This window comes from Dendronephthya gigantea, unplaced genomic scaffold (assembly GCF_004324835.1).
Source record: "Dendronephthya gigantea isolate DGI-Jeju-01 unplaced genomic scaffold, DenGig_1.0 000173F, whole genome shotgun sequence".
Lineage (NCBI taxonomy): Eukaryota > Metazoa > Cnidaria > Anthozoa > Malacalcyonacea > Nephtheidae > Dendronephthya > Dendronephthya gigantea.
The window spans coordinates 162994-189194 of record NW_021163183.1 but is presented as its reverse complement, the minus strand read 5'-3'; the positions used below and the strand labels follow the sequence as shown (position 1 = coordinate 189194).

Genomic DNA, 26201 nt, shown 5'->3' with positions numbered 1-26201 from the left:
GTTTAAAACCAAGTAAACGCTGAGGTGAGTTTTATATCAATACTTCTTTAGACAGATCAACGCTATGGGCGATTAATCCTTGCTTACAGAAGAATATAACGTCCGTTTCAGACGTCTAACTCTTCATTTGTTCAGCGAAGGCGGACTCTATTTAATGGCATTAGAATTAGGTTCGGCACATTAGGCGACGCCTAAAACTTGCCAAAGCCCAAAATTTCTAGCAATGGATTTTGGCCTTGCAGCTTGCGTTTTCTCAAAGTGAAAACTCGATAAACTCCCGTTTGAATTGCCTCCCATTCTCGTGTAAACAGGTTTTAACAACTGAAGTTAATCGTATTAAAACATTGATTTAGGAAAACGTATTTTGTAGTGAAACGTATTTTGTACGAGGTTGTTTACTTGCAAAACTTTGAGTAATTTAAGCGCAATTGCTGACTCTATTTTGTGCCGGTTGCTGTAAAGATTCGTTCACATGAAGAGCCTGACATTCGACATTGTTGTCAATTGGTTTCGTTTTAAAGCGACTCGCTGGAACTCTTTTGACGGCTGTGTCGTTCAGCCGATTTCAACAGGCTCTCATGCCGGCCAGAAACGCTCAACCCAAAACAATTTCTACCACAAAACACCAAGTCTCATCTTTTCATAATCATTGAAGAATTCAGCGTATTTTTTACTATATTATCTCTAAATTACAAGTACAATTATTTTCAGTAGTTACAGTGTTTCATGCATTTTATCTCAATTACATATGTTAGATTCTCACATGGTGATTATTGACACTTAAAAATGTCCTTATACAAACGTCTACCTTGTTTGGAAAGGAGGGCATTGAAAGTAATCGAAAGTAAAACTTGTATTTTTGCTGTCTGCTCGAGTCTTTGTAGACTTTGCAGCTTGAAACAAGCTTGTCGTTTTCGCTTTTTAAGCTCTGATCTTTGCCTAATGTTTTGTAAACATTCAAACTCAGAACAGCTAGTTGTTTGCGTTTGTACCTTCGGATAACGTGAAAGCCAACTGCATGTAAATAGAGTTCAAATGGCTACAAAAAGTACTATTTCAATACAAGATAATGATGTGAGCTGTATGAATGCTTTCAATGGGAAAAATGGTAGGAACGCGTTAAAAACACTCAAAAGATTACGAATCTTTCATACATTTGCTGCATTCAATATGTTTTTATGTTTTTTTTCCGATCAGAACAATGGCAACTAGGCTTGTGGGTATCCGAAAATTGAAATTTGAGGTCAATGGCGCAATATATGCAAATTACTGTAAACGTTACGATTTGTGACGGCGCCATCCGATCACGATGTTGCAAAATCGTTTGAGACAATCACTTTTTTACTTTCAACACCCTTCCCAGAGGACTAAATACTAAACATGCCATGAGAATTTTTTTGCTTAAATATTACTTTTTCGATAAATACGCATGTTAAAAAGCTACACTATATATGATATTATCTGTGGTAATGGTTATATATAGTTAATATAACTAGTTGTACAATATTGTTCTGAGACAGATTCACTATAACTGGTATTTTAAACACATAAGATGAATGTCCATGAATTCAACGTCGTTTGACTTATTTTTCAAGAATAGGACTGGTATAAAAGTTTTATGAGTTCTGTACAATTAAACCACTGAGTGATACAAGTCCTGCTTGATTTCCTCAATTCATTTTGGCAAAATCAACGAATTGTGGGTCAGTTGTACGAAGGTTATGTAGACAGCACTGACTAATGGATAGTGATTCGTTTTAATCGTTGAAAAATCAAAAAACTAGCCTGACATTGAAAGGAAGTGTACTTCACGAATATAATCAATATATACACAACACTACAGGTGATTTAGAAAACCAGCATCCGCTAAATAACGCTGTCTATCAGAATAAATTGAGTCGAAAATCTTCAGTTTTTGTGTTGATTTAGCACGAAATGAGATCCTCTGCAAGACTTTCCTATATATTTTACTATGTTCAGCATTTTGCTGTCGATTTCAACGCTCGTATTTATAACTTTAATTATCATAAATATTAAAGAATTTAGTGGTTCATGATTTGATCTAAACATAATTTTAAAAGAATCTCGTGTATATTTAGACTAAAACTTATAATACATTCCATTCATATATTCTAACGGAAATATCCGTTTTTTCGTTTGCGTTCTTGTAAACCCATCGTTTTTTCGTATTGTTATGAATTATGGGAAGGACTAGACGCATGCTTTTACCCAGAATACACGTGTGGTTTGGTCCAGGTTTAAACGTAGCTACCCGCTAGCTTTAAGCTTCCACGTGGATTTGAAATTTCCTTTGGGATTTCCCAATTGAATTTCTCGCAACGCACGTGTAATTTCCGCTGTCTTTGCGAGTCGCATTCCTGATAACGTAGCTAAATTGATAAACACGTTTATCAAGTTTGACAAGTTTTGCTTTGCCCTTGAGACTCTCCTGGGCTCCCAGTTTAGTGTCCAGGTCCATGGTCAGACTTGGCGCAAGCGGCTCTCTGGAGACAATGGTACATTTGAGTTCGTATCTTTCGCCAGAATGAAGGACTTTCTTTCTCGATGGGAGAATAATTGGACGAGTAAAGAGCAATTCTGTTAATGGAATAAGACAACCCTTTAAACGTTTACCAATCGTGCCTGCTGCAAGCAAACAGCCATCATAATAAGAGATTGCCCGTGCGAGGGGCATCTCTAGTTTACAAATATCTCCACATGTTGAGCGAAAGTGTTCAGTTTTGTTCTGCAGGTACAGTCTGATTCGTAACACTGAACTGGGTTGAAACAAATTCAATTTCGTTTAAGAACCTTATGAGAAAACCAACGGGCAATTCAACAACGAATATTTCTAGTCCTCACAACCAAGTTCCGCCTCATTTTCGGTACAATGAGATTAATTGAAAAATGGTTTTTATTTCATTTCGTATTGAGACACAAGTTTATAATTTCTATAAAACATTGCTAACTATTTATATATATACTTAAAATGATAAAAAGAACGCGTAATCTTTAGCTCAAAAATTACAATTTACATGGTACATTAATACTCGCAAAGATTCACTAAATAAACCGTTCTTTTAGGCTACATTTACAAAGTTCAATCTTTAATCTTTTCTTCTTTTGAGATAAACGAAGCAATTACCAAATTCTTCCGTATCAAAATATCTTACCTTTGATCTGTACTTCAAAAGTGTGGCTGATATTTCCCCATGTGTTTTTCACGTGACATGTATAATTTCCGCTATGTCGAGGCAATATTTTGCGCAGTGTCAGCGTGTAGCTCGATAAAACCAAGTTTTGTGTTGGCGAAAGTAGCTCACCATTTCGAAACCACATAATGCTAGGTTTAGGGTCTCCCGTTGCATCACAATTCAGCTTTAATGGCGCTGTCTGCGGTATTTTAATCACAGTAGGACGAGCTTTCGAGGACACAAATTTCGGGCCTGCAATTAAAATACATTGACTTTAAATCCAGGTCACTACCTGTCGACCATTCTTAGTACGATTTTTTAGTTCATCTCTGATCGTTTCAATTTTTGTACAAAAGGAAACCTAAACTAAACTAATCAGTCCCCCCCCCCGCAGTGGTTCTGCAATATCCCTACTTAGAGATAAACTTTCGTATCACAACCCCCCTGCCTACCTTCGTTTGGTTTCCTGTGAAGAAATGCGCTTGAGTAATCCATTCCGAACTGATTCCGAAGAACACACGAGTACAATCCGAAGTCATCTTCGGTGATGTTTTTTAGCGTCAATTTTCCAGCATAGCGATTAGTATTGTGAACGTTCACTTGCATTGGTGTGTAGTGGATTGGGTCAATCTCCGTGAACTGTGACGTGTTGTCAAAATTCAAGCGAGGATACGTGTCAGGGACTGTGTGCCACTTGTACCATCTGTAGTCTGGCATAGGATTGCTTAGGAGTTCAATACACTCGAATGTGACATTTTTTCCCGGCGTCGAAGTGATGTTTTTCGGGTGGGTTTTCAGAAGAATTGGGGCTGAAAGAATGCGAGCTAATAAGAGATAAAAGCTGTTAGATTTATCAAGATGTAACACCATATTGGCCATGTACACAACGCCATATTAGTGACTTAAACCTGTACCACTAGTTAAAATCTGGGCTGGCATTCATACGTGTTTAAGGATGGATGTTTAGCCTTCGCTAAATTGCAGTGCGATTGTAAACCTTCACGTATCGAAGACAGTCTCAATCGTGCATCCAAAACCAAGCATATAATCAGAGATACTTACTCACAACCTCCAACTTGATATTGTGACTGTATTCGCCATACGGGTTTGATGCGCGGCAGGTGTAGCGACCTGAGTCCGAGGGTAGCAAGTTTCGCATGCGCAGAACCGAAGTCGTGGAATTCACCTTTCCGCCCAGTTTCCTATGCGTGAACTTTTTTCCATTTTTGAACCACTGGTAGGTCAGCGGCTGATCTCCCGTGACGTAGCAGTTCAGACGTGCAGGAGAGAATGTTGGGTAGACCATGTAGCGCCTGCGCTGTTTTTGATTTGTCGGGTAAGGAGCCACGCCTGTTGGTTAAAAGGTTAAAATGAAAACTATGGACGGTCTCATCTGGGCGAGACTAGTCTTAACATTGCAGTAAAGATATTTGGAAGCTGTAGGCAATACGTTTATGTTTGGTTTAGCTGTTAGTTTGAACGCTACAGTGTCGTATCGCTTCGTTAGTGTGTCCTTGTCTTAGTATTCCTGGTCTTTAGTTGGGTCTGTAAGGCTTACCTTTCATAGAGCTGACTTGGACATTCAACTTCCTCCAGTCGCTTCCATATTTATTTTTGACAAGACATAAATACAACCCCGAGTCTTCTATCTTCGCGTTTTCCAACGTGAGTATAAATTCGTATGATTTATTTTTTTGTCCATGTCTTACATTTGCACGCACCGTAGACGAAACAGCTTTCCCGCTCTGTTTTCGATTTATGATTTCATAATCTTTCCCAGGCTGTGTCAAGCTCAGGGTTTTTATAAAGTTTTTTGTTATCTCAGGTGTTTGTCCTTTCCTCCATTTCAGCCAAGTGATTTTCGGTCGATGACGTGTGTTTCCACTAACACATCGTATGTCCGTACTTTGGCCAACTCTTACAGAAATATTCCTCGATTCTGACTCTAGAATTGGTCGTCCACTTCCTAATGGCGCTGGTAAAAGAAATATATAATATATAAGCGTTTTGTTGTTATTTTACCCGACCATCCATCACGATCTTTGGTTGAAACATAACTGTAGGTATATCGAATGCACGTAACAATAGCTTGTTCAACTATATTCGGGTTAACTCTCGATGAATGAAAAGGACAACTTACTGGTAATTCGTAGGACAAAATTTCGGCTTCTGGTACGTCTAGGCATGGTGACCTTACACGTGTATTCCCCCGCATCTTCTAACTTCAAATCTTGTAATTTCATTGACCACGCCGATCTATGGTGCCTTATTGGCTTACCATCCTTGTACCATCTGTATCTGACCCCAAGTAAAGGTACCATCTGTAATTTAGCACGTTCCAGTTGTTTGCCGGTCTTAATGCGACTTAGGTAACGGTACATCCTCTGGACTGAGGGTCTGATTGGACATTCCAGTGTCACCGATGAACCGGCTTGTTCATGAAGGCGAATTGTTGGTAGCTTTTTCAACTTCGTTTTTCCTTTGTACAATGTTTCTTAAAATGAAGAAGCAACGTTTGTTGACAAAGTGACTGACATTTAACGGATTAATTTGATAATGATTGTGCATATAACTAAGGTGAATTAATATTGTTACGGTTGTACTCGAAGTACCAACCGAGAAAGTTTAAAAATTAGCTTGACAATGGCATGAAATTAGCCTCTCACCGCTGTCAAGCAATTTTCCCCGTAGGTTGGTACTCAAGAGGAGCACCGTCACAATAATAAAAAGCAATCTGATATTTCGTACTTCTTAAAACTGATGAAATAAATATCATTCTTCGACAATGGTGGAGCCCGCCGAAAAACTGCTTATTCGACCATGGTCGAATGGGCCGGAAAATGGCTGACTCGACCATCGTCGAATGCGCCGGAAAATGGCAGATTCAACAATGGTCGAATGTGCCAGAAAATGGTTTACTCGACCATGGTCGATAACGCCGTTTTCTGGCGACTAAAATTTCTAAAAGAATTTAATATCAAAACACTACAATTCTCGCTAAAATCACTTAAAAAACGTTTAGGCGTTTAAATCTTGACATTTCCAAGCGTGTGCATTATTAGTCGTTTTCTATGCATATACTTGTTAGGGACCGCCTCCCGAGACCAGGAAAAGCTTAAATACGTTAAATTTATCATCGCTCTCAAGGCTTGCCACTGTAGCTGATTCGTCTATGACGCGCTAGGCGTGTGGCATACAGCCCACTCTGTTTCTCACTGAGACGTAACGGTTAGGTGCACATACATCATGGTCTGGGGGCCGTAGTGCATCTCCCCCTTTGACGGCCGTTAAGATGTGAGTTATGGGGGGGAGTTCTTCCTATAGCAACTGTCCTTGCACCTTTCGTAGTTGTAATCTATGCTGGTATGTCGCAGCTGGTTGTAATATCACCGGTTAGATTGTGGCATAGAGCTGGATGATCTCTTTTGGGTGTTTTTACGTTCTTTCCAAAATTCTTTTTTTCTGCGTGCTTTCCAAATTTTTCTTTTACATACAAAAAAATGCTGGTATTAAATATATATGCACCGGATATGGTTGAAAAAAAAAATTATATCGACTAAAAACCACCTTGATTAACCCCTGAATACTCTCCCCAGTCTCTGCATGGCTGAGTCTCTGAATTAAACAATAGTACAATACCAGAAATCATTCATAAACATCAAACATCTTCATCAACCTTACAGCAGTAAAACAGCAACAAAGACATTCAGACAGTCAACTTTGCATTCTCGTTAGTGCCTTCTCGTTAGTGCCTATACGCCGTTTTCCGGCGGACTCGACCATGGTCGAATACTATTCCGGCGTATTCGACCATGGTCCAGTAAATATTCAGTTCACCTGATTTTTTTGGCGAAAACCAAACACTTGAGGTTTTTTCGAAGACTAATATTCATCAGGCAATCAATCAACTCTGTAATCTTACGCGAACTAAAAATCTTGAATCTTGATGTTTTTTAATATCATAAGAACGCAATCAGTCATTGTACGTTATGAGCTTCACAGGTGGTCAAAATACCTCAGAAAAAGAATGGAAATTTGAAAGGAATGTTAAAAAAAACCCAGAATTGAGCTACACCGGCGCGTATCTCATTGTTCGTCTCAACACAAACCAGGCAAAGGTGATTTATCAAAATAGACAGCTAGAATGTGTCTGATCTAACAGAAAAAACAATCATTAATGCAATTGGCCAGACAAACTGTCACAACGAAACAGTTATAACTTTTCAGACATTGTTGAACTCGTAAATCATGGCATAGTTTGTTCGTTAATGTGTTTTTCTGGCTTTCAATGGCGTCCACAAAAGCGTTACACTCGAGCCTAATTGGTTCAGCTTTCAGAGAGTAAGGAACTAAGGGGCACTGGGAGGATAACAGGGAACACAAAGGCTGATCACCACTTTTTCAGAGACGCCATTACTGAAGGATACGAGTCTTTTCCTCGCTAACTCTTCCCATTTAAAAATAACAATTCCCTATCGGCAATGAAGTTTCGAGAATTAATAGAGACATAAGAGAAATATACCATTTATCACGAGTTGGAAGAAATGAATTTCTGATAAATGATGTATGGATGAAAGATGCTTTCTGCATGCCTTGTATATCACACTTTCAGAAATGCTAGCTTCATGTGAATTAGGTCACGTCTCGAAATCTGTAATATGAATAGATGCTCCTTTATGCTGGAACATTTACATGAGCTACACTTCAACGTTGTATAAGGAACGACAAAGGTTGATTTTGTAAACAGATGCGAAATTATAGCGACACTTTTACACAATACTCCTTTTTTCTACCATGTCACAACAACTCGTATATCCAGACAAGATACAGGCTTTGTTCTAGGTGCCAAAATAAACCATGGATTTCAACAAAAAGTTTTTACTTTTTCATGTATTCTTGATTACACAACAGACAGGTCTCCTGTGTTGGCATCTTCGTATGCGTATGGACTTTCCGTCTCTGTCACTTGAGGACGTCACGATTTACGTCACCTGAGGTTTCCCTTCATTTTCAGATAATCAAAAGGGCGTATTAAAATGTCTTTCATTCTCTGGTATGCCTCAAGGCTCTTATACTTCATGTTTTTTCAGCAAAACTATTGCAGCAATCCGCGTGCCAAAAATACTTTCATGTTTACCACGAGCAAACCACGTCAATTTTTTCAAGCGACTGACCTTGAACTAACTTAGGAAATCTTAGATGAGGAGGATTGTTATGCCAAGTCGCTGTTTCCATCCTAATTCCAGTTCCTGAACGAACACAACCAACGTCCTTATTTGGTTATCGCGTTTAATTTGATAGACAGAGTTTGGGGTATTTCGATTAAGCAATTTATACGAATATGACCCATCGACTATCGAGTAAATCGTATTTTTTCACCACATCCTATTGTGGTGAAATGCACCAGAAATGCAGTTTTAATCTAACAATCCTATCTAACAGTTTCAGTGCAACTGATTCTAAGTATACTCACATCACCTTAGAATGCTAGGCACCCTGTGAAGATTTTCTACGTATGAACGACCAGCGTCAATTTCTTTTTACCAATTTTACGCAAGTATTTACTTTGCGCGTACAAATTTGGTGTCAATTTTATTAAAATGTTTGATGAATCTCCTGGCAATCACTCAGAAGCGAGGTGTGCTTTTGTTTCCCATTCTGTCGAACACAAACGGACGTTTCTCCAAAAAAGGGCATCAACTATGTTCGTGGTGCATTACTCCACCAGTTAAAAGCAGGAAGATTTTTTTTGCGAACGAGAGAAACGCACAATGGAATGTAAACTTGACTGCTTTATGAAAACAGTGGTTTTGGCAGTGCTTTTGTTTTTGACCACAAAGCTGTTATAAGAAGCTGAATTATGCAAGCCATATTCGCTAATGTACCTTTTATGAATAAATGTGTAAATTGAAATTTTGCGTTCCATAAATGGTGTCGATGATGTTTTGCGGTGGAGGAAATGATTTTCGACATAATCTCAATTCACACGTCCTTTCATAGTAATAGCTGTGTGATCTGTGAATTGGAACAGCGTCTATGATCATTTACTTTAATACCGCCGTTCAATATCGTCAGCGCCAACTATTTTGCAATTGACGAAACACAAATTCTCAATTTACACATCTATTCATAGCAAGCCATTTGATTTTGATATTATAATCTATAATTTACGCAGAAGGCGTCTGCGCTTATTGCAAGGGGGAAAACCTTTTCAAATCTGAAATCCAAGGCATTTCGTTCACTCATAAATACCGAATGAGCTGGTTACTTGTCCTCGTGCAAGAATTCAAAAAACCTGCTATTGGGGTCGTACGTTTTAGATGAACGCTCCCCCCCCCAAAAAATACATAACTGTGTTTCTCCTCTTAAACAAAAGTATATATACTTCTAAATGAGTCAGATCCGCTCTTAAGAAACTTTCGGAAATAAACGAGAATTTCAGATTGAGAAACTTCTACGCTGAGAAAATGGTGAACACAGTAGAATTGAGAGGGATGCAAGCGCACTCCCCCCTGCCCTGTGTGAAATGTAGCAAAGCCCCCCACCTCTTTCTCCTGAATGGAGCCATCGCTATAAGCTAAGGCTAACCATAAATGGATGGAAGCAGCTGGAAAGAAAGCAATTAAATACAGCCGAATATAAAATCAATATGATATGGTCCTATTCAAATTGTTTAAGCTCTGTAGAAAGATTGTCAGGAAATAACTGTTTATTCATTTGCACCGCATTCGCTTTTATGCTTTTTAAATTGAATTGTCGTCTGGTAGTTTGGAATTTAATACGCTGGCTTTGTTTCCTTTTCCTTGCGTTTTCATTGCTAATGAGTTTTGAAAAAGATACTCCATCCGCGATATGATAGAGCAATCAAAACACGGCAGCTTCTAAAATTAGCCACTTTCCTGTTTTTGCGAAGCTAAAGTAAACTAGTCAAGGAAAAGGATGCAAGCGCCCAGCGGTCTAAAGGCACACGGAGAGTTCTCATTTTGTTTGCAAACTCAGGTACTCGAGAGACGCAATTGATTTCTGTCACTATGGATCGCGTTCAGTGGCATCTCCTTGGGAGATCACTCAGCCGTACTTGAAATATTTTTGGGCAAAATTTCAAACGATTTCAGCGTCGTAATTAGGCTGGCTCCACCTCAACTCGCAAGTCGTTGTAGACACCTTCACTTTTGAGTAATTTCCAGGTCATATCCGAAATTAACAACTGCCGATGTCAAAACAGGTCATTTTCTGTTCAAAAAATTGATTTTAAAAAAGCCTACCGTTAAGTGACCGACTTCGTTATAAAAATATTCACAAGTCGCGGCACTTACTTTCAAGAGAAATATTGCTCATTTTCTCGATGGGAATTAAAGAAAAAAGATTTGCAATAAATCAAACGTGAAGGGTTGTGGAATTCACAATGACAATGTTACTCAATGTAAGAACATTTGTTTCACTTTCAGCTAATGAAATTGTTGCATTTAGTGGAGAATTGGACGAGAAAATTCGGGCATTATTTTTTACCAAATATGCTGCATCGATTTCATGAACTAAAATATTCTCTTAGCTTATTACCTAATTATTGATTATATTCATCGAATATTTGCTCGAATCAACCGTTCGCCGTCATTAATTCACTTGCAACATTATTTAGTTGTGATTCCGACGAAAGCTGATGCAATCCTGGCTAGTTTCTCCACTCGTTAATTTTGTTATTACAAGCGAGTGTTGAGGATAGGAAGAACAATGGGGTAGTCCGAATGTCTCATGTATCAAAATGCATTTGTCATGGTCGTTTAAAGTAAATACAATTTGACCCTACGCATGCCATAAACCTTTTAACATGAGATCGTGTCACAAGAGCGCATCTAACAACACCCAAAAGTCATAATGCAAGAATCAGATATTATCAAATTAGGCCGATTCTCACTTGCTCAAGTATCTCATAAGTGCTCTCGAACATTCTACGTTGCAATGAAAAACAATATTATCACGAATCGTAAAGTTCGGTGATGAGGCTTCGCCGTTCGCGTTTCAACGATTAAAAACATTGCATTTCTTGGAAGCAAATTTTGAAATCATGTAATACAGTTAAAAAAGTAGGGTTTTTTTAACAATCATTTTGGAAATGGCGAAGCAATTTTTAAAATGATCTATCATCACCGGGCAATGTACACATTCATCATGGCTGACAATTTTTTTAAACAAACGCCAATGCTTTGAGCGGTTTCAGATGGTAAAAATATGTTCACATTAACCTTAATTTGCACGGAAATCGAGCGAATGGTGAAAGGTGAAACGAAACATAATATAAATGTCGTGCTCGTGAAAATGGTGTTGATTTCTTCGTGGTAACATCACCATGAAATTGTAGTGCTTCTATTTATATTTCTATCTGCTTGCTAGAGAATGCAGTAAGGTTGTGATTCCATTCACTGAACTAAGATAAAAAAACACTGTCTCATTGCCGTAGATTAAAACTAGAAATATCACTTATATACTTTTACTCTATCGCCTGATAATTTTGCGTTGAGTTTGCGAAATTCCTGCTAAGCCTGAACTGCAATCTATATACAGATACGTTCTGCTTCGTATATCAAAGCTGCTTTTCAGCTTTTAAGGGGGGCTTGACACATGTAGAACTATTATCAATGATAATATATTGAGATTGTCTGTTTGTCACAGTGAAAGAAACCAGCTCCAATCTCAGCAGCTAATCCAACCTTAATAAGCTTGCTTCTTTCGACGATAAAAATCAAATCTCCCCATCTCAGGAGGATTTTCCAATTAAAGCTATACAAACAACGCTTCCTAATCCAATGTGACGAACATAAACTTTTGTGTAATCTTGTTTAAAAATGCATTCCTGTTAGCAATCACACAGGCTGAACAATGTCTTTGTTGCCATGAATAGTTCTGGTCTATTCTTAAGTAAAATACCTGGACAGGATGTTTAAAACTAGGACAGACGAAAACAATTATCTACGAGCAACGTCGGTTGAAATAACCCAGTAAGTTCTAGTAATAAAGATCGTATATAAGCTGATGTTAAATATCCTGGTTTGAGTAAAGAATCTTGAAAATTCCTAACATTTTTTCTTGAAACTCATATCAAAAGCTCTCCAACGAAGTAGAGCACCCCTTTATAGTTAAGTGGATTTAATGTCGTCTTAAATAGGATTTAAATGTTGTTTGAACATTGGTATTTACACGTGAATTTTGACTTTGGATTTATGTCCTTCAAGCGAGCAGAAAACATATTCTGTTTTATTTATTTTAATGGCTTTTCTTATAAGAATGATAATCTTTAATCCAAATATTTTCCTTCACAAAAACTCTCATCCTGAGAAGAACTACATTGGTATTATATACCATTTGATTCTTTTAATATGAAACGAAGAATATTTGAAGGTTTTCTGTCCAGGACCAACGAGCTTTTTTTAGAAAAAAAAACGATGTTTCAAAAGGAAAAGCTTTAAAAATTTGCAAATATTTCAGAAGTATTAAAACCCGCAAATTTGGCAATGGCAAATTCTTAATCAGATTACTGGACATAAGATGCTCAAAGGCTATATTGCATTGCAAGATCCTGACATGCACAAGAGAATAGTGTCAAATTCGCATTCACACATCAACGATGATGTTTTTTTTTTAATTCTAGGAGCGTTGGCACACTGTTCCCAAATTACAACAGCAAAATGGCTTGCCTCATTATCACGAGCGACGTTTCAAGTAAGCTAATTAATAGCATTTTTTCATTGCCAAAGGGGCTGGATAATCGCTGTACATGAACAATCTGATCTATGTTTAATATGTAATCCAGTTTTCCATTATTCCCCAAAAGAACTTCATTCAAACGTTACACGGTTTAACAGTCGACCACAAAATCCAGCAAGCCTGTCCTAGCCCACAAACTATAAATAATTATTCATCAAATATAATTCTTTCTCAATCGGGTAAATTATATTGCATTTCATAGCCATATTTCAATACTGTCCGCATATCGTTTTGCATGTGCACACTTGACCGTGGTCGTATTAAAATGCATCTTTTCTGGGGAATATTTTAACAGTTATTTAAAAAGACCCGTTTGCCCTCGAGCAAAATAGCCGGAGAGAATTAATTCGTCCCGCAAAACGGTTCGCGACTCGGCGTAGAAGAGTCTTGCTATAGTTGCACGTGAAAGTAAAGACGTTCGTCGCCGGAGTGACTTTGTTTTGAATATCAAATCCGTTTCGCGATTAACGTAATATTTGCTTGTTAAGGTAATACTTGCGAAGTTCAATAGTACTTAACGAATATTACACGGAATTTTTGCATTCTGTGTCAGACTAAAGGCTCCCTGTTAATTGCATGTCCATAAGCGGCCTACGCTTTTGGGTAACTACGATTAGATATGGCATATTCTGCTGCAGATATCATCACATTTATTGGTTTAGAAATTTGAGATGCAAATTCTGCTCAAGGTAAATGTTATATGTACAGTACAAAGTGTACACGGTTGACCTAAGCTGGCGTATTAGCTCAGAAATTTACCTGGGCTGCATCGTTTCAAATTGCCATTTTTATACGCGCTCATTTTTTGTGGTCGCTTCACACGACGTGTGCGCAAAATATGCTAATTAAGATAGGTAAGCTTTAGCATGTTCTTAGACCGATAATGTGACATTTGTAAAATGATCTACCATAAATATTAACTTCTGGCTTATGCTGTCAAAATGTGTTATATTCATATAGGCGATTGCACTTTCAGCAAGCTCCAAATATTTGTTAATTCCAATGTGGAGCTTTCTGATGTGAACGTGACCAATTTTTTAAACCCACATATTTTCCAGCAAAATAACATTACATGTCCGCCCTCGTATTTTTTATGTGAGGATAATATTGTGTCGTATTCTTCGTGTCTCGTAATTATATAATATACAAAATATACTACAATAGTTTATAGCAGTGATAAACGTGATCTATAATTTCTGCTTACAAGACCACAAGCAACGAAAGAATTACGAGAACAAATAGATTAGAAATTAAAACACACACCAACCTGATCGTTTTGCGTAACTCCACGAGAAGCAGAGTGTAAAGAGCACGATAATTCGCATTGTCTTTGACAAATAACACCCGTTTGAAGAACCTATAAAAATGTATGTGATAAAATCTTAACGAACAATCAATCAGTCCGCTGTAAATCTGTAACTTGTCTGTCTTTAAGACACTAGATAATTTTATTTACTTCCCGCCCTTGGGATGACCATTTACGTTAGCAAATGACACGTCGATCAGGCGAGGTAAAATATTTCAACGCGGACAGGAATTCCAGTGCGTTGGCTGTGAGGAAATTGCTGGACTTCTTTTATGTGCCGAAGTGCTTCGCTTTTTCAACCGTTTTACATCGGTGATTAACCAGCACGTATATCGCGCTACGGGTTTTGTTGCTATTCATAACCTTCGTATTGTTTTGCGAGCCTTGAGAAGTCCGGGCAAACTTTAATTCGGACCTCATGCGGTTGTAAAGTGGGACAAAACAGGAAACGAACTGTGTCAATGAGTGATCAAGTTATTGGGTGAGAAACGAACGAATGGTTTCATTTATTTTGCCCTAAAAAAGGTCGAAATTTTCGCGCGGAAGTTGGTACCGCTGCGAAGGATGCCCCACAGACAAACGTCAAAACCTTAATGCGTACCATCGTCTCCTCGGGTATTTGCGAGTATTTCGACACCATTTAACACGCAGTTTTTTTTACATTGTACAACCCGAAGGTTAAGACTCAAATTGGAAAAATACAATGAATAGAACATTGACGAATTACATGACTTGACCTGCGATAGTTTATCGGCTTCAATTACCGCGTTAACTAGCTTCAAGAAGATTGTAAATATATGAAGATGGAACGCGAACATTATAATACGCAGATTATAACGAACGAATAACATCTTGAAGGTAACTAAATCCGAATTAAGGGATCCGATAAAGAAATATCTAGTGCTTCGCTTTTTCTATTTCCGATGTTGCTAATATAAACACATGGTTTAAACAGGCGAGAATATTTGTAATCGCACGTTTACAAATGGTCTTTAACCAGTTTTTGCCGTAGAAAAATCTCTTCAAAACTCACTCGACTTTGTTCAGAACTCTATACAGTCACCCTTTTTTTAATTCCCTATCTTCGAAATTTTACGGAGAATAGTAGAACGCAAAACTATATCAAATGCACTCGATGTTTGAATTGAAAACCAAAGCATTCAGCCTTCATATTTTAACTGTAGTTACCACAAGAAACAAGACTCGGAAGAAGTTCGGTTGCATCTTTTGATGTCATGCGAACATCGTTGAAAACAGTCTTCAAAATGGTTGCCAGAAAAGGCAGTAGTTACTCCGAATGATATTCTTTGCTACATTTCCCGTGAAGGACATTCAAAAGTAAACTAGCACACGTTAACATTTCCGCACTATTTAAAAGCGAGACGATGAATGTGATGAACATAACGTAAACTACACACCTACCGTTTTGGAGCCTGACTTTAGCGAAACACCCGGACAGCAGATGGCCTTTCGTAACAGAATATTCTAACTACGTTTACGCCAAGAGCTCGCTCTATTTATACAGAATTGCCAGAGTAATGTTTGCGTATTAACAGGTGTTGACATGCGCTAACTAATCGAATAGTGCGTTTGCATACGGCCTTTTCCGGAACATGTTCCGGACTTGAAATACTTTCAATGGTTGCGTGCGTATGATTCGTTGCTAACTAAGCTCCTATTTCGAATTAAGATCCATAAACCATGCATACGCGCAGTTATGCTGATAGCCTCGCGCGATAACCCTCGACTTTTGATGAATTGATTGCGGTCGAAATCTGTTTTATATTTTCCGAGCCTGAAGTTTGCGTTTGCGAAAATCCTACTCGAATATCGATTTTTGAGAGGTAATCGATTTCTTTCTCTGTTCGTAAACACACTCTTAGCCATGGTTAAACCGTACTCACGTTAATGATTTAGTATTTTTGACGGTTGGTTACATCAAGAGGCAGTGGATGGCACTTGTGAAGGCTAAGCACTTGCCGTTTCGCGCCGCCATGGCGCCAGAGAAGGAGGAAATAGCCAATCTTTCTCGCTAACTGATGAAACAGGATTCAGGCTATATCTAAGCGATCGATCTTCACCACAAGTTCCCCTCTACTCACTCCACTACAAATCGATGAATGCTTATGATAAGAAAAGAGCAGACTATTTGTCCTACCCAGGCGATCCGCCTTTTCAAAGCGTATATCGATTTTAAATAGCCGAAATTGATCAAATCCCATTTGTGGTATACCTTTTTTAAACTGCTACCGCATGTTTCTGCCAAAATATAGTCTGTGAAACGGTTATCCTATAGTTACATGCAGTGGTGCTATGGAAGTGTTCTATAGGCCAAGACGAAATCATGTTTTAAAGTCTTTCTATAAGTTGCCTCTGAAAACCTTGAAAGACCTTCCCACTTGCGTTAAAAACCCCCATCATTTGGCAACAGAAGTTTCAGAAATTGGCGTCGTTGTTTTAGACATATTTAATAATTCTGCGGATGGCATTATTTTGCACATCTCAATGACTGAACAATTTGCCATTTAATTTCCACCTCTCAACTGAGAGGGTACATGTGTTTATGAAACCACATCTGGCTGCATGTCGAAAACTCGCACATTGGCCCGTATTCAACGGCCAAGAAGTGCAAAAAGAGCTTCAATGACAGAAAAGGGCTTAATTTCAGTCTGTGCGAATGATACAGTCGCATTTTAGGTGATTTACATAAATTTTTTCGTAATTTGGAACTGATTAACTCTCAGTCTTCCTGGCTTGAGTTTTCCATCAAAGAACCAGAAATATTATTTTTTTTAAATACTTCCCGAATTTACTTTATATAAATCCACACCGGCGAAGGAAGTTCAAAATTCGAAACTATTGTTGTTAAACAATACTGCCTAACTCCTAGCCTAGTAAGCCCGTAATTCCAGTTTAATTAAGTTTCCAGCTCAACATGAAATCTGCATGTATCATCAACATACAGTGGACATATTCCCTTCTCCTTGTGTATGCTGTTTTTAATTCTATTTCAAGCCAACTTTAATTTGAATTACCTGCACATAGATCTAATATTAGCGGAGAGTTCATTGGAATGATATGAAAGAACGAATAGTTCTCTTTAAGAAAGCCAACCGAGCTAGTGAAATACTTTTGTAACGTTTTTGACAAAATTCTGATCGCTTTAAATGCGTGTTGACGTTTCCCAGTTAAACAAAAGTGAGTTTAAAAACGTGAGTTAATTTACGAAGTCTTATTTGGTTTTAAATCAATATAACGATCGAGTTTCTTACTGAACGTTCTGGGCTATCTAATCCTGTAGTTTTATGATGAAGCTCTGAACCAGATTTATACAATAATGCTGATAATCTTGGATAATATTCTCGTATCTATAACTACAGTTGCCCAATGGATTCGAAGTATCTTTTAATACGGCTTTGTATTTCCCCGGAAAGGCTAAAAGAAGACGGGCGGAACCGATCAGAATTATGGGGAGAGAGATGATCCTCAGACACGATGAAAACCTTATGAATTATGAACAGTTTTATGGGCGTTCAGAAAGACTGCTTGTGTTCCATCTCATTCCGCTGCAAATTAACCAATTAAGATCATTTTGATTATCCCCAACTGCCGAACTGTTAACCTTCACAGAAAGTGCGTGGCTTATTTATCTCGCGCTTGCAGTTGTGGACTAGTTCCGGAGGGGGGGAGGGGACAGGGGGTATGCAGGGGGGGAACTTCATAGGAGTCGTATTCTTTGGTTATTCTATTTCTAGATATTATTTCTCTTCTACAGCATGAAAATTTAAAATCGGCATCTTTCTAATTACATTCTAACAACTGAATCCGGAGTCGCATTGGATATGCGGAAGCGTGGAAAACATGTGGTTAAAATAATCTTATCTACGCTGTTGGGATCACTGGATGTTTTATGTGCACCTAGTACAGACAAGGAATCTAAGTTCTTGCTTGCAAAACTTCATCATTGAACTGCAGTTACTGAGGAGTATTGGAAAGCTACCGGGTGCTTATATAAACCTCCAGATGGCAACAGTGGTTCAAATTCGTGATCGGGTAGGGGGTTTGTTTAAGTCCACACCTTACATTGGGAAAGGTTGCCTGAAGCACTAATTATGACCAGGATTGGTCGGCCAGGAAGCGAGCATCGCTCTTAAAATGCACTTCCAACATCCCAAATCATGTCGTGAAATAGCATTCACTTTAAACAGTCATTACCAATAATGATATATATAAGCCTCGGTCTGCGCGGGAAACCTCTACTGACACTGACGCATAGTTATTTAGGAGCAGGTCATGTAGTTTTGGACATCGTTCAATGTGACCTGATATTTTATTGCTTTGCAAATTCTGGGCAAATTATAGCCCGCAGAAAAAGCCAGAAGAAACATATTAGACAGATGTCTTTTAGTATTTCCAACAACGATATGACGTCGGAAATAAGATTAAATTGTTAATTTTGGAATACAGAACTCTTGATAAATATCCGAGTAGTTGCTTAATGTGTAAATCGTTTTGTGGATAGCAAGTCTATTTGTTTTGCTATTCCGCGTAATTTGCCAAAAGAAAGAATGCCAAAGCATTCCTTCTCGCTGAGAAAGTTTTTGAAGGATATCACGACGATTCTCGTTTTTTCTTCCATATCAACTTAGTGCATGTTTTCGTCGCGTGGCAAAGAACCTTAAGTTATAATTAAATAGTTTGTTTCCTGACGATAAAAATTGTAATGAAGATAACTGACTTTTGGAGTGGATCTAAGTTGAAAGATGTATTTCACGTTATCTTACGAAATAGCCGCCAGAATCTTCTAAAATCGAGCACATGCAGCGTTGACTCACGTGGAGTTTGGCTGAGATACGGTCGTTCTATTGTTATCTTAGCGCTGTGAAATGCTGTTCTTCTGCTTTTATCGCTGCTGTGTCAACTGCTGAGCAATAAAGGATTTTCACTGTTGGAAAACAAGCGTGACGAATTACTTAAACGTCTTGTTTGTCTTCGCCATTTGGCGATTATTTTTTCGACATTTAACCGGTTTTTCTCCGACCGTTTATCTCCGTAGGCGCGCGATTTCCACAGAGTTTTGCTGTGTTGTTTAAAAATGATCAATCTGTTTCTACACTCCCCTGGAAAGCTGGAGATTTTGCGTGTCATTCGTGACAAATAGTTGTTACAGGAAATTTAACTGAATTGACCAAAAATTGTACAACAGCTTAGCGCAGTGGTGTTTCACAACGTAGTCAGTGCACTAACTGCTGTGAAGGATGCAAGATATATCCAGTGTTTTAAGACGTGCGTATTTTAACGTAGGCTCAACCTACCATCGCGTGCTGCGGGACCTATGACGTGAAATGAAAGACAAGTGCTCATTTAAGGTCATATTTTCTTACTTAATTGACAATGCAAATGTTATTGAGAGCGGAGCATAACTTCAGCGCGTTTTCACATGAGAAAGTTTTAAAAAATTTTGCGGTTCTTGACCTAGAGTGAAAACTTTTGCTAGTGTTGAGCGAGCTTTGGACGTTAATGGTTTATAAAAGAACTTTTCAAATCTTGTTATTGAGACATTTTCCAAAACCAACGCCTACATACTGCTACAGGTTCACTAAAGGGGCAATAGCATTGCTTTATCAGTCGTTTTAAAACAATTTGATAGTGGAAATCTTGATCTGAAATGCTCGCGTGACAGCGATTAGCCACGGATGATTTTATAGTACTCTATTTTGATAGTTCTAAGTACTAGGAAATTCCATCCTCAGATCATCTCAGTGAAAATCTCTTCCCAAACAACTCGAAGATATTCGTATTATATAAGTATTTGAACTGATAAGACATTCTTAAGTTAAAAGCATTTAATGAGGTTTTTAAATCTATTTTATTCCCGCTCCTCGTGTGCGAATTACTGATGCTATCAGAAATAGTTCAGCTGTTCAACACGTTCCAAATGTTACGACTTACTTCAATCACATCATCCAATTCAATTTCAATTCCAACAAAGTGTAAAATCTGAATGTGTAGACGAGTAATTTAAACCTACAAATGGCCGTTTTGAAATATTTCATGCAGTCAATTAATGACCAAAATAAATCCGGACGCTGTCCTGCAGATTTTTGCAACTAGGGAGGCGATTACACAGAGTTACAAGAGCAGATAACAACGGCAGAAACAAGCGAGTCTGCCATATTTTATCGCCAATCTGTCAACGTTATTTACATCACTTGACATCGATGACAGAAAGTGTACGCGTTCAAAATATACACATCGAAAAGCAAAAATGTTTATACGATATTTTTGACACGTTGTGGTTTGGAGGTTATCGCATTTACGATATCCAAGCTGAAATGATCGACTTTTCATTGTCTCTTAAGTTGGCCAAAGGTCATTTTCGGATTTTCGGTAAACGCTATTTGTTTAGTACAATGAGTTACCCGGTTTAAAGACGATTGCTAAGGATATTCCCTTGCAATTTTACACAAACTCATGCAGGGTTAATACAACAGAAGGAAATCCAAATCGGTTTTTTCAACAGGATAGTTTTAGCGGTAAAAAAATATTCCCACTCGAAGCGTGGTTAGGGCCACCCTGTCGATGTTGCAATGCAGGAAAGAGTTTAACTAAGCGTGATTTTTTTAGACAAGATAGCTTTATCAGTAGAGAACTATTCTCCCTGAGGTCTTGTGTAGGCCACCCTTGTTGATAAACAGTACAAAGAAGCAAGTTGAAGCTAGCTTTAACGAGCGAATTCCATGACACTTCAGAAGAGCAGGAAACGTTATTATGTGAAGTGAAAAAAAAATATTCACGACGAATGTGATTGAGGCATTCTATATATATATTCCAATTCATTGAGTCTCGTCAGGCACGCCAAATTCCTATCAGAGAAAAGATAAGACTTTCACAAATACTTGAATATGAAAAGTATCTCGTGTTATATTTGGCATGAGGCTTTCTTTCAAATAAATATTATTTATCGATGGGGTGTTTTTGCATCATTCCCTAATTTCCCTGATAAGTCTCTCTTTCTGAATAATGCCAGATGATTTCCCCCCACCACAGTCATCGCTAATGGAGATAAAAAATTGTAGCTACAACACGTATTTTGTCAGGATAAATTTCATGTTTAAAAATTCTTTATAATTTGTTTTTCACTAAAACTATATACTCTGTTTGACCAATATTCGCACAAAAATAGTTTCTTCTCTGGCAAATGTACAAATGTACAGAGTTAGTCGTTCTATCTAACTTTAGTTTCACACTATAAAGGCTATAGCAGGCGGTTGTTGAACTTCTCGACTAATGACTTGATCAAAACATTATCTGGACTAATGATTTCACAGCATCAATCTTGTTGAATGCTTTCGCATTTCGAGGTGAAGATCTGGCCCAGATACCGTCAATTATATGAGAAAAGCTTTCGTCTCAGATAATTCTGAATATCCAAATGTTTATCGAGTGTGAAGACAGGCTGATCTCAACAGTATTTCATACAACAGAAGCACCAAAATGAACACGAGTCATTGTCATATCTGCCACAAGTTCCCATAAGTTAGCTCTCGGATCGTACATCTCCACAGATTGCAGAAACTGGCCGTTAAATCCACCAAGAACATAAAGACGACCTTTCATTGCTGCTAAACACGAAGAAGACCTAAAAAGATAAAATCTTTCTGTAAAACGTAAGAATGGTAATTATCTTACTCTGGTAAAAATGAATAAAAAACGCCAAAGATGAATGAATATTTACGAACTACAGTACCTCGCCTGGCTCATGTCTGCAATTTCCATCCATTTATCCAAACGTGGGTCATACATACAGGCATCTTTCAGATGAGAAGTTCCATCAAATCCCCCACAACAGTACATAATGTTATCCATTGAGGTAACACCAGCCACTGATCTTTCACTCTCTAAAGAAGAGAAAAAGACAAAGTATATTACTCTTGTTAGAGGTACAGTAACTTATAGCCAGCAAATGAGTTTTACTAACAACTAATTTTAAACTTAAATGATAATCTTACTTTGATATTTCTATTTATTCATTATCTTTATGAATGAACATCGTATTTGATGTAAACCAACCTAAAAATGGTGTTAACTTACCCATTGATCTAACTGGCAACCAACAATCATTAACCACATCATAGCACTCCACGCTTTTCAATCTCTTAACACCATCGTGACCACCAACCGCATATACCAGCCCACCAATGGTTGCTGTACCAACATACATTCGAGGTATTCCCATCGATGCACAGGGTGCCCATTCGTTTCTGTTAGGATCAAAATTCTCAACTGACTTTTGCTTTGTGTAGCCATCTGTTCCACCGATGGCAAAGATCCGGTTGTGAGATTGAGCAGCACCAAGGTACTTCCGTGGTCGGGACATGGATGCAATGGTTTGCCAGGAGTCAAGATCTATATCATAACATTCACATATATCCAAGAATATCCCAGATGTACACCCACCCAAACAGTAAACTAACCCATGTAACTTTGCCATGGCAACTCCATATCTGCTGGTCGGCATATCTGATACAACCTCCCACGAGTCGGTGTACATGTTGTACTTCTCAACAACATTAATTGCATCGTTACCATTCAAACCACCAACGGCAATCAACTGGTCTCCGTAACCATCAGCAATTCTGGATGCATTACAAGTTATCCCAGTAATCTTCTGTTTCTCAGAAAGCGGTGATAAGGTAAACTCCAAAGCATTCTCGACAATTTGGCAGCAAAGTAAGCTCTTCCTGACCAGATTGCTTTTCAAAATATTCTCCCTGAGATAGTCTGGTGTTAATGAACCTAAACGAACACAACTAACAATCTCTGGTAAATGCAATTCTCGTTTGCTTTCTGATTCAATCCATCTGATACCAGCTTCGAAAACCATTTCCTCAGAGTTTATGGATAAATTTGGATTATTCAGAAATATCTTAACATCCTTTAAAGACAGACAACAAAACTCTTCACTTTGAGACACAGATGGAAAATTCTTCAAGATAAACCTGAATGTAAAAGAGGACAGCTCTCTGCAATGATGGAGCTCAGCCAAGGCCCATATTCCGAGGCAATTTGATGGATGTAGCTGTCCCTGGAGGAAATCACAACACATTTTTTCGACCTCTTTGATTTGAAGTAAATTTGAAGCGGCCAAAAGTCCTTCGACGTTTGTGTTATTCACTTCAAGTTTCGATAAGTAAGCGAATCTGACAAGTGTAGCTAAGATCTCTCCTTCTACGTTCTCTATTTTCACGATCTTCTGTCGACTTTCACATAAATCGCCTGTGAACATGCTACGAAAGTACGGACTAATGGCAGACAAGACGAGACGATGAGCTTCGATCGAGCGACCATCGCAACCCTTAATCTCCACATCGCAAAGCTGCCTCGATTCCCACATTTCAGCAATGCTTTCATAAAGGCTTGCCAATAGTTTAGACGTAGAACACTGAATCATAGACATCGTTATTTACACGTAAACAAACATTGAAAAACGTAAACAAACTTTATGATCCACAACAACAAAGATGTACTGTTCATGGTGAATACCGCAGGCAAATATGACTGTCGTAAGCAATGCTCGAAGAGCTAAACATCCAGGTCTTAGGTTCCTGCATATAGATCTGTGCTTTTGTTCTAATCGAAAACTAAATGTTAACAAATATCTTAAAATAAAAGCCTGAATTACAAAAATGAGTTTAAGATATTTGAAGAGATTACTCGTTTAAGCAACACACAACATGCTTTGAATTCTACCAGCAACAATTCTATTATAATCGATCATAAAGGGGCTGTCTCACAGGGGAGAGGGGTATGCCCCAAGATTGTCCCTTTTGCGGTGTTGAGGAGTCTCATAGGTGGGCCTGGAGTTCTCTTTTATTAACGTTATGCCCCTGGCACGGCATGATTTTCCTGTCCTTTTAGTGATCGTGTGTTTAATTTCTCCGCAAAAACAGGACATATTTGTCCAGGGTGTTTCAGCTCTCCACTCAAAGGTCGGTGGGTTTTCTCTTAGTATAAGTCCGTACAACGCGGGTTTTCCGCCTCAGAAATGCTGACAGGATTTGTTTTGAACCCTAAACTAACCCTTCCATCGTGTCTTTTACTCCTAACCAGGCATGGGTTGTACGGAGCATCGCTGACAAACATCTTTAACAGACCTTTGTTTGAATCGAGTTGAGATAACCTAGTTAAACTTTTACAGCTGCAAACGAGCGTTAAATGCACCTGCATATGGATCATGGATGTGTTATTTTAAAGAACTGAGCTGCGTCTTAGCGACATGCGATTATTTTACGGGTCATCAGAGCAAATAATCCACCTGTTGCGTTGGACGAAACTATCCGTTCAACGGACCATGACTCAAACTATGAACTCTCAAAATTTCAATAAACATTAAACTTTTCTTCTCTTCATTGCTTAATGAGTAAGATTCACCGGTGATTCAACTTCACTTTGCGCAAAATAGCCTGGCAAAACAGTCTCGCAATCGCAACGAAAATGATGTAATGCTTCGAAAATTATATGCTACATGATGCTATGTGAAAATATCTCCCAAATCTTGCTGCCATTGGTTCATTTGGCAGGTGACCTTAACAAATCTTCATGCACTATCTATCATTGCAACACGCTCGAATAAGGATGATCTAGCAAGCAAGATATGCACATTCTGCAGTGCAAATGTCATTTTGGATAACTCTACATAAAACTCGAAGGAATGCACTTTTGAATCAGCTTTACTGCAGCGTCTGTCAAGAAAATCAGAGCTTAGAGACAGAAGATCCCAAGGTTGTATGAAGTTTTCATATTTTTGTGTAAAACCATGCTCGTATAATTCAATGCAATAAATTAGTTTCCATGAGTTTGGCCATCATATAGAGATCTCGTTATGACAGGAATAATGTGAATCGATAAAGTTCATATCACTTTGTCCAGTAGTCCTGTAGCATTACGCTTTTTATACATTTTGACTCTGATGAAAGAGGTGGAGTATTCTTGTGATTGTATAATGAAAATTAAGATCATTTCTTGCCATTTTAGAGCTTATGTCTTAAAAATTAACCAGAGCTATAGCTTGAATGAATCGTGATTAGCAGAGTATAAAATTCAGCTGGTTTCTTAAACTTTCTAGCTCTTGTGTATAAGACAAATTGACAAGATTTCCATAGTTGGGAAACATGTTTGCCTGACATTGGAATGTGTCGTATTCGGCCAATAGATCATGACAACTCAGCCTGTGAAATATTCAGACCTATTTTGAATCTTACGCTGACATTTTAATATGTGTTTTATTTAGTATGACCATCTGCTGAGGACTTTATTGATGAAACAACTACAGAATTATGCAGTTATGAGAGGAAGTGTACGATTATTGAACAAGACAAAAGTGTCTTGCAATTGGTTAACTCAATTGCTAGTTGCTTTTGTCCCGTTTATGTATCGTAATTCAGAACTCATATTTGGCTAGCTGATCAAGTATAAGCGCCGTTGGCTCACAAGTTAAAACCTCTTAAAAGCAGTGTGTGGGCTCCGGGAACCATTGTCCAATTACTCTTCGAGATCACTCATTTGGGATGAGCCGACATCACTCTATCTGGCCAAAGTATGATTGCAATATCTTTCGATAGAGATCAATGATTCAGTTCAACATCTTTACTACGAAATATCAGTTACCAAACTATCGAATTCTGCCACATATAATTAAGTATAGCTAGACGATTTAGTTCATATCATTGTAATGCAATTTAAGTGAACTTCTAAATAAATATATCTTTACAAATGGGGTCTGCTGTTTTATGTTGTGAGAAAGCATTTGCATGTGTCTTCTAAGGGATTCCAGGCCAAATATTTAAAAATGTTTGATCAGTTAGCCTACCTAGGCTAGGTTAGGCTTTTTTATCTAAACTGTTGTACTAACTCTTTTGATGTCGTTCTTTACAAAC

At 38.1% G+C, this 26201-nt stretch overlaps 2 protein-coding genes across 4 annotated transcripts; both read right to left on the bottom strand.

The window, feature by feature from the left end:
- Positions 1-669: 669 nt before the first annotated feature.
- LOC114538027 (hemicentin-1-like) lies at positions 670-15886 on the bottom strand. 3 transcript variants are annotated; one of them, XM_028559144.1, is made up of 8 exons: positions 15681-15886; positions 14224-14313; positions 5335-5688; positions 4753-5169; positions 4257-4544; positions 3647-4018; positions 3174-3446; positions 670-2598 (listed from the first exon to the last, which is right to left on the bottom strand). In XM_028559144.1, the coding sequence occupies exons 2-8, from the start codon at positions 14279-14281 to the stop codon at positions 2282-2284; spliced, it is 2079 nt and encodes a 692-aa protein (XP_028414945.1). In that variant the 5' UTR covers positions 14282-14313; positions 15681-15886; the 3' UTR covers positions 670-2281. The 3 variants fall into 3 exon arrangements, with proteins under 3 accessions (XP_028414945.1, XP_028414944.1, XP_028414943.1); XM_028559143.1 differs by having other exon boundaries at positions 15685-15886; XM_028559142.1 differs by lacking the exon at positions 15681-15886 and adding an exon at positions 14413-14652.
- A 5537-nt stretch (positions 15887-21423) lies between these two features.
- On the bottom strand, positions 21424-23786 carry LOC114538084 (kelch-like protein 3). The gene is made up of 3 exons (XM_028559206.1): positions 22357-23786; positions 22013-22163; positions 21424-21904 (listed from the first exon to the last, which is right to left on the bottom strand). The coding sequence occupies exons 1-3, from the start codon at positions 23720-23722 to the stop codon at positions 21739-21741; spliced, it is 1683 nt and encodes a 560-aa protein (XP_028415007.1). The 5' UTR covers positions 23723-23786; the 3' UTR covers positions 21424-21738.
- Between the last annotated feature and the right edge of the window lie 2415 nt (positions 23787-26201).

Coding starts and splice junctions, on each gene's coding strand:
- LOC114538027 (XM_028559142.1), bottom strand. CDS start 14,434: ATGGTCATCCCAAGGGCGGGAA. Junction 5,689..14,223: donor GAGTTACGCAAAACGATCAG/GTTGGTGTGTGT, acceptor CTTCATTTTAAG/AAACATTGTACAAAGGAAAA. Junction 4,545..4,752: donor CCAAGTCAGCTCTATGAAAG/GTAAGCCTTACA, acceptor TTTAACCAACAG/GCGTGGCTCCTTACCCGACA.
- LOC114538084 (XM_028559206.1), bottom strand. CDS start 23,722: ATGTCTATGATTCAGTGTTCTACGTCTAAACTATTGGCAAGCCTTTAT. Junction 22,164..22,356: donor GTTGCCAGTTAGATCAATGG/GTAAGTTAACAC, acceptor TCTCTTCTTTAG/AGAGTGAAAGATCAGTGGCT. Junction 21,905..22,012: donor GCAGACATGAGCCAGGCGAG/GTACTGTAGTTC, acceptor TTATCTTTTTAG/GTCTTCTTCGTGTTTAGCAG.